The sequence below is a fragment of the Labrus bergylta genome, chromosome 1, assembly GCF_963930695.1.
Source record: "Labrus bergylta chromosome 1, fLabBer1.1, whole genome shotgun sequence".
NCBI classification, from domain to species: domain Eukaryota; kingdom Metazoa; phylum Chordata; class Actinopteri; order Labriformes; family Labridae; genus Labrus; species Labrus bergylta.
The window spans coordinates 32,278,412-32,286,500 of record NC_089195.1 but is presented as its reverse complement, the minus strand read 5'-3'; the positions used below and the strand labels follow the sequence as shown (position 1 = coordinate 32,286,500).

Genomic DNA, 8,089 nt, shown 5'->3' with positions numbered 1-8,089 from the left:
AAATGAAAATAGTATTGATAAAAACTTTGCATAATTGTAACTGATAACTATCTGTGAACATCCTGTCCATATTTGGTGAAATTCTGATTCTGATTCCCAGAGATACATGTGATAAGGCTAGAGCTGTCACTTTTGGAGAAGCCCTAATTTGACCTATTTTCATTTTTTGGTAAGATGCATAAAACATCCAAAAAAAAGTTATTTTGCAGTAAAATATTTTATACAACAATCCGTTTCATAAACTAGACATGTTCAAGTCATGAAAAAATATGGTCGTGCTTTGTTCTACCTCGGGTAGGGGTCTCTCAACTTTTAGGGGCCCAAGTTCCTCTACTATAAGGGCCTGATTTAACTAAGCTCCCAAGTAAAGAGTACTAAATTGCGTGTTCACTCCAAAAGTTTGCACGTTTGGTTGGTGGGCGTTTTGCGGGTGATCTACTAAGATTTGCGCGAATGACATCAGGTGCAAACCTTGTGGAGGCGGTAATATTTAAGTTAGTTTTTTTGCGTGTTCTACTGGTTTACATCACGGAGCGTTTGGACAGAAAGCAGGATGACTGCAAGCGCAAAATAGGTATTAGTGGGAGAGGCAAATAAACGCACAATACTTTCGAGTTATAGCAGATAAATCTCAATATTACAAAGAATATTTTGGTTATAAGAAAACCTCGGCATTAAACAGGGCCTCTCTTTTCTTCCCTTCATCTTAAGAATGAAGTGTCATACATTGCGCAGGAGGTGTGAGCTGTGTCCTCTTTGGCACGGACGCTCTACACTCGCCGTTGTTGCGCACCGGACAGCTGGCCAGCGCTGTGTCTGATCGGATATAAATGCCCTGGAAAGAGGTATCGAAGACGGGGGTACAAACAGTGGAGAGGTCCCCCAATCCAAGCGTCCTACAGAGTGCTCAGCAGCGGGCTTTAGAGGAAGGAGACGAGCGCATTATGGAGAGGAGCGCACCGGAGGGGGCGAGCTGGGGGAGAGACGCGCGACCCGAGAAAAAGGAAACCCCCAGTTTAAAATATAATGTTGGCGAAAAGAGGGAAATAGGAAGACATACATGTCAATGTTGAAATTCTATACAATGCAGAGGCTGTGAATGTTTGGCTATATGGCAACAATAGCCTGTAGTTTAATCAAGGTGTTCCTCTTCCTTAACGATTAGAATATTGAATCAAATTAAAAAATGAATGCATGCCATTTATTTTTCTGTCATTTGAAAGATGTAAACACTGTGATGTTGCGGCCTTCTTGACCTCTGTATTTCCATGGCAAAAATGCATTTTTGTCCTCCTCCTGGTCGTTTTTCTCATCCTCTGCCATTGTCGTTCGGTTGTGTGGAAAGTGCTCTCGCGCACTGACTTGCAGCGCACCTGCGCACATAATGCCACCTGCTTCTGCATCCGCACAGTGCAACCTGCGTGTAGTGCCGTAAAGTAATCCCTACCGGCAATCCTTTGTTTGAGAAAGTAACTGTATTCAGAATACACCAATTTAAACTGGAACTAAAACGGAATACAATTACTCTTATTTTGTATTTTAAATACGTAACGCCGTTACATGTAATCCGTTACTTCCCAACCCTGCCGACACCACATGAATGCAGCATAAAGCATTCAATTATTTTACTTTCATTTCAGGTAAAGGAACATGGCCTCCGCTGGTTTTCTGCTCTTAACGCTCGCTGTCCTCAACAGTATAGGAAGTGTGAAGAGTAATGGTAAGTTCCTCCGTCGTATCAGATTTTGAAATATTTGATTCTTCTTGGTATTCATGTGATTCTTTCTTCACAGCCTTTGTGAAAATTCACTGCAAGACTCAAAACATCGGACAGTATGAGCAGGAGTCACGACTTGACTGTGTAATCCACTACTCGGGAGAGGTAGAAGATGCTGAAATCATGTTGGTAATTTGGAGTAGAGAGGGGGTTGAAGAACCTGCACTTAAATACGACCAAGGAAAACTAACATCGTTGCCTGGATATTCATTTGCTGAACCGTCCTGGAACAACAAGAACGTGAACGTATCCCTGCTCATTCACAAAACTGCTGTTAAGGATGAGGGAGATTATATATGTCATGTGACCACAGACAGTGGTTTTAACAAGAACCACACCAGACTGAGCGTCACAGGTGAGCTCTAAGATAAAACTTTGTCTGAGCTTTTTGGCACACACACACACACACACACACACACACACACACACACACACACACACACACACACATCATTTTGAGGGAATGATTAATCTCTGAAGCAGCCCCTGAGAGCTCATTTTTGTGTCTGTTTGTGTAAACATTTATAAGATTAAAGACAGAAGATGGACTGCAGGAAAGATGTAAAAGTGAGCTAGATGGAATGTAGATTGTGTGGAGAACGGGAGACTTTCCTTCCCCATCAGTCTGGTATTTACCTTCAACAGAGACTGTTCAATGTTTGCTCGGTGTCTTTGCTACTTTCTGTTTCTTTATGACATATAAGATGTCTGCTGTCATAAAGTACATTTGCTTATCACACATCAAATATCAGTGGTAAAATAATAGTGTGATGATTGATGTCGAGGGTTGAAGTTCAGATTAATAATCATGTTTCATCTCCATCTTCTCCTTCAAGCCAAATACGGAGTGCCAACTATTCAGCCTCAACCTCAGGACATTGATCTCGACACCAACGGTTCCCTGACATGCAAGTCCACCGGCTACCCAAAAGGCCGACTCAGCTGGTTTGATAAAGACAACAAGCCTTGGTTAGAGCAACCCGAGGTGAAGGTGCTGAAGACAGAGAATGGTCTGTTTACCCTCTCAAGTACGCTGAAAATACAGCGAGGATCTGCCTTCTCCAAGTACACCTGCAAAGTGTTCAACGCCAGAGGAGACGAAGAGGCGGAGGAATCTTTCATCAGTGGAGGAAGTTCACAGAGTCATGCTCAGTCCTCTGTGGAAATTCACTGCAAGACTCAAAATGTTGGACAGTATGACCAGCAGTCACGACTTGACTGTGTAATCCACCATGCTGAAGACCTAGAAGATCCTGAAATCGTGGTGGTAACTTGGAGTAGAGAGGGGGTTGAAGAACCCATACTTAAATACGAAAATGGAAAACTTACATCATTGCCTGGATATTCATTTGCTGAACCGTCCTGGAACAACAAGAACGTGAACGTATCCCTGCTCATTCACAAAACTGCTGTTAAGGACGAGGGAGATTATACATGTCATGTGTTCACAAACAGTGGTTTTAACACCAACCACACCAGACTGAACGTCACAGGTGAGCTCTAAGATAAAGCTTTGTCTCAGCTTTTTGGCACACACACACACACACACACACACACACACACACACACACACACACACACACATATGGATCATTTTGAGGAAATGATTAATCTCCGAAGCAGCCCCTGAGAGCTCATTTTTTAAGTCATGAGTTGTGTGCGTCTGTGTAAACATTTATAAGATCTACTTAAAGACAGAAGATGGACTGCAGGAAAGATGTAATAGTGAGCTAGATGGAATGTAGATTGTATGGAGAACGGGAGACTTTCCTTCCCCATCAGGCTGGTATTTACCTTCAACAGAGACTGTTCAATGTTTGCTCGGTGTCTTTGCTACTTTCTGTTTCTTTATGACATATAAGATGTCTGCTGTCATAAAGTACATTTGCTTATCACACATCAAATATCAGTGGTAAAATAATAGTGTGATGATTGATGTCGAGGGTTGAAGTTCAGATTAATAATCATGTTTCATCTCCATCTTCTCCTTCAAGCCAAATACGGAGAGCTTACTTTTCAGTCGCAATCTCAGAACATTGATCTCATCACGAACGGTTCCCTGACATGCAAGTCCACCGGCTACCCAAAAGGCCGACTCAGCTGGTTTGACAAAGACAATAATGCTTTGTTAGATCAAAATGGTCTGTTTACCCTCTTAAGCACGCTGAATATACAGCGAGGATCCGCCTTGTCCAAGTACACCTGCAAAGTGTTCAACGCCAGAGTAGACGAAGAGGCGAGGAATTCTTTCATCAGTGCAGGAATTTCATGAAATATTTGATTCTTCTTGGCTATATTACATAGACCCCGCTTAATCCATCATGAGCACTTACCGTTGTACATTTAGAAACTGCAGGTACCACGAGCAGGCCTGATAGTCGAAGGCTCTACCTCCCATCGTACAATTAGAGACCATGGAGAACTTACACCATTGCCTGGCTATTCATTTGCTGCTGAGCGATCCTGGAACAACAAGAACGTGAACATATCCCTGCTCATTCACAAAAATGCTGTTAAGGACGAGGGAGTTTATACATGTTATGTGTCCACAGACAGTGGTTTTAACAAGAACCACACCAGACTGAACGTCACAGGTAATATGATAAATATATGATAAAACTCAAAATGTGACATCAAAAATCTGAATTCAAGCCATATTTTTTGGGGGGTTGGCTTTAAAGGAACATAGTGAATAGACAGTGTGTAGCGTGGTTACTATAGTAATATGTTTTTGTATAGTAAAGAGTCTGCTCCGTTGTTTAGTGGCCGAGGCAGAGGAAGAAACAAAAGCGAAGGAGAGAAGATGATGAAGAGGTTTTAAGGCGAGGGATTAGAAATGGAAATGAAAGAAAAGTCAAAGCATGGACGGTTAAGGTGAAGGTCAAAGATGAGCCATTCATCATGGCCTTTTCTTCAAATGCTCAAACGTTACCAACGTGCTCCCGTGTTAAGAAAGTTCTGCTTTACAAATCTGGGAGGAAACAGAGAGGAAACATTCAAATTTCTTCAAAAAAAGAGAATTAAGTCTAAAGTTGCGGTTTGAAGAACTAACAAGAGGAAACGAGACAAATCGGCCCGCAAAGAATGTTACTAGCAGCCTGATGCAAATCAGTTCAAATAGTACGCCCTTGGCAAATCAATTAGCCAATAATATTTAGGTTATTTTGGGATTGGCACCAGGGGTGGCCAATCAGATTTCAAGGGGGGGCCCACGCCAACCCTTTTTAGACACGCCCCTGTTTGTAGGCGACTATAAATGTCGAAGATGGAAACTGTGTGAGTCTGACACAAACTCAAAACACAGAATCAGGCTGCCAGAAGCTCAATAAAGACGTTCCTGAAATACGACATATTTCTATAAATCAAGATGTTAAAGAAGGGTGAATATTCAGCGTTATCAAATCGGATTTGCAGGTGTTTGTTTGTTTCTAGAATATGAAGAACCTGGGTGAACCTTAGGGCTTATTTGGCAGCACCCTTGATTTGAACACTAACTGTTATTTTAACCATGAGAGCTGAGTCCAAAGAGCAAAATATCCCCAGGAGTGTTCATGCAGGGAAAAGAAAATCTTGGCAGCTCAGACTGAACTTGTGAACATTAAACCACAACAAGGCTGAAGCTTCCTTAAAAAAACAAGTCGGAGCAACTTTCCCTCCCACGTTGCTTCAGTTTTGTTTCCTTCCATCTTGTAAGACATCAATAAGTCTCCAAGTGTGACCCAGTACTTTCTCTAAACCATGGGGGGGTCAAGCTTCTTGATTTCATGAAAGTTTTGATCCATTGTTCATACTCTTTGATGGGAAAACTCATGAACTGGTTCGTTGATATCTGTGCAGTGACCTTAGCCGAGCTGTTACAAGTCCCCACATCTGCTGAATGCAGTAAACGGTCACTTATCATCAGCTGATTAATATCTGTTTTGCAGTCGACAGTCGCGCGTTTTCAACACCAAAATCCCCTCCAGGCGTTGTCTTTACTTTCTACTTTGTCTGGGAGGGCAGATCACTAACTCAGACCCCCCCCCTCCCCCTCTAGAGAGAAAGAGAAAGTGAATGTTTGCAGCTAAAAGTATCACAGGGGGAATTTCCCACCACTGCATGACACGCCAACCTGGTTCCAAATATCTTCTTCTATGTTCTATCTTTGTATCCATGTGAAGTATTACATCTGTAACTTTTTATTTTCTTCTATTTGATTTTTTCAGGGCTGGGACAAGACACCAAAGACTCAAACATGATTTTGGCCACCGTGATAGTGGCTTCTGTGTTGGTCGTCGGGTCTCTGATCGTGGGGTCTCTAGTGTTGCTACTTTACAAAAGACGATCTTGGCGTGAGTACCATTAAATATATATCTGTATATTTTACATGGCAGCTTGAATCCAAAAACTGACCATTGAAAATGCATTCTTGTTTATTTAACATTTAGCCATCTTAACTTTAAATCTCTTGAAATTCAAAATTGTATTAATATATTGAAACCTATGTCATTTTGCACCAGAGGAGGATGTTGGATGCTGTCCTGCATCCTGGACTTTGCAAATGCATTGTTGTAACACCTTAAAGGGGACATATTGTGTTATGAAAAGTCCACTTGTACAGTGTTTTTGAACATATATTTGGGTAACCTGAGTTTCTACTGACCCACAAAATGTGAAATAAACCCATCCAGTCCTTTGTTTGTGGTCTGCATAAGTCTTATAACACAGAGAAAAATGCTCTGTTTCAAATGTGCTCTCCTTGCGATGTCACAGTGGGATTCTGGTAAAATATAAATAAAACCCTCCCCTAATATCTCCACACATGGACTCCACCCCCAGACTAAAACAAAACTTTAGCGCAGGTCGGCCATTTTTATTCTCTCTACAGAGGAGTGATGTCTACGGGGAAAACTCAGCGGGGGCTTATTACATTTAAAGAGACACACACACCAAAACGGAGCGTTCTGAGAGAGCTGTTTTATACAGGGTCACAAACCTCCTCTGGTGCTTGATTCATGTTATATTTTGACCAAAGCACAGCACAGATGTTTCATTTAGACCACAGGGGACTGTTTGAAAAGGTGGATGGGGGGGGGGCGTGGGGGGGGGGGGGCTAATATGTCCTCTTTAAAGTACCATTATCAAGCACGAAACGGATCACTCACACTACTAGTCAAAGCGAACTGGCCTTTGTGGTCAAACGTGCTTGCCTAGTGTGAGTGTGCCCTTTGTTTCCTGTCAGAGCCAAAAGGAAATAAATACTCCTGACAATGGATAACACGGGGACTTTTAAAGGTGGACAAACCTGATCAGCACTTGGCATGCAGCCACGTTATGCACGCTGGGAAAGTACGCTCTCCTTTGTTGTCGGGTTGGGTTCATTAGTGTATTTACTATAAATGTGACGTTTGTTTTTAACAGTAGAGTGAGGACATGAGCTTTGTTTTTAAAAAAACGGCGGTCAACTGAAGTAGATGTTTGCAGTGAGGGAGCGTTCACTTTTATTTTTCCTTCTATGTTCCATTTCTTGATGCACAAAATGGATCACTCACACTTCTAGTCAAAGCGAACTGGCCTTTGTGGTCAAACGTGCTTGCCTAGTGTGAGTGTGCCCTTTGTTTCCTGTCAGAGCCAAAAGGAAATAAATACTCCTGACAATGGATAACACGAGAACTTTTGAAGGTGTCAGACACTAATTTTTGTCCCGAGTTTGTCTACAAACCCCCCAATTAAGAGAAAAGTCAATCCACTTTTCAGAAAGTGTGTGCTCAAACAGGCCGTTTGTAGATTTTCCCGTCATGACATCACAAAGGGCAGTAGCCCCTCCCCCAGGTGGGTGACACTCCCACAGCTAGGTGTTTGTTCTGCCCTCTGAGTCTGCCTTCTCACCGTAAACAATAGGACATGGAGCGAGAAAGCCCGAGCCACCCAAGCCCTTCCAGAGAGGGGGCGTGGTCAGACACAGCTCATTTACATATTTAAAGGTACAGACACAGAAACAGCCTGTTCTGAGCAGGGCTGAAATAGAGGGGTTTATAGACATGATCAAATACAGGATCAGAGTGGATTTAGAACATGAAACTTCACACATGTTTTGAGGAGCTCTGAGACTTAAACTGGTTGAAGAGGAGGACAATATGTCACCTTTAAAACCCGCCTCAGCTCCAGCTCTCAGATTGATCAGAGTGGACTTAGAACAAGAACATCACAACTTTCACCGTAGTCTACCTTAGGGTAGCTAGTAGGAGTGTAAACCCACACAAAGCAAAAACAGAAAGCTGTAGAGAAACTGCACGTTGTGGACTTGGCTGAACACAAGAGAAATCATTACGC

The 8,089-nt window shown here is 42.5% G+C and overlaps 1 protein-coding gene across 3 annotated transcripts in view; it reads left to right on the top strand.

Moving 5' to 3' along the window:
- Nucleotides 1-2,570: 2,570 nt before the first annotated feature.
- LOC136180338 (titin-like) overlaps nucleotides 2,571-8,089 on the top strand; it is a 47,099-nt gene continuing 41,580 nt past the window's right edge. For 2 of the 3 annotated variants that reach the window (XR_010667010.1, XM_065959342.1), the window contains exons 1-2: nucleotides 2,571-3,270; nucleotides 5,983-6,108. Coding sequence is in view for 1 of the 3 variants with exons in the window: in XM_065959342.1 (XP_065815414.1) it covers nucleotides 2,586-3,270; nucleotides 5,983-6,108 (811 nt within the window). In the remaining 2 variants the exon portion in view is untranslated. Of the gene's footprint in view, nucleotides 3,271-3,777; nucleotides 4,372-5,982; nucleotides 6,109-8,089 lie in introns of those variants that run through there. The other variant, XR_010667011.1, reaches the window with a different exon arrangement.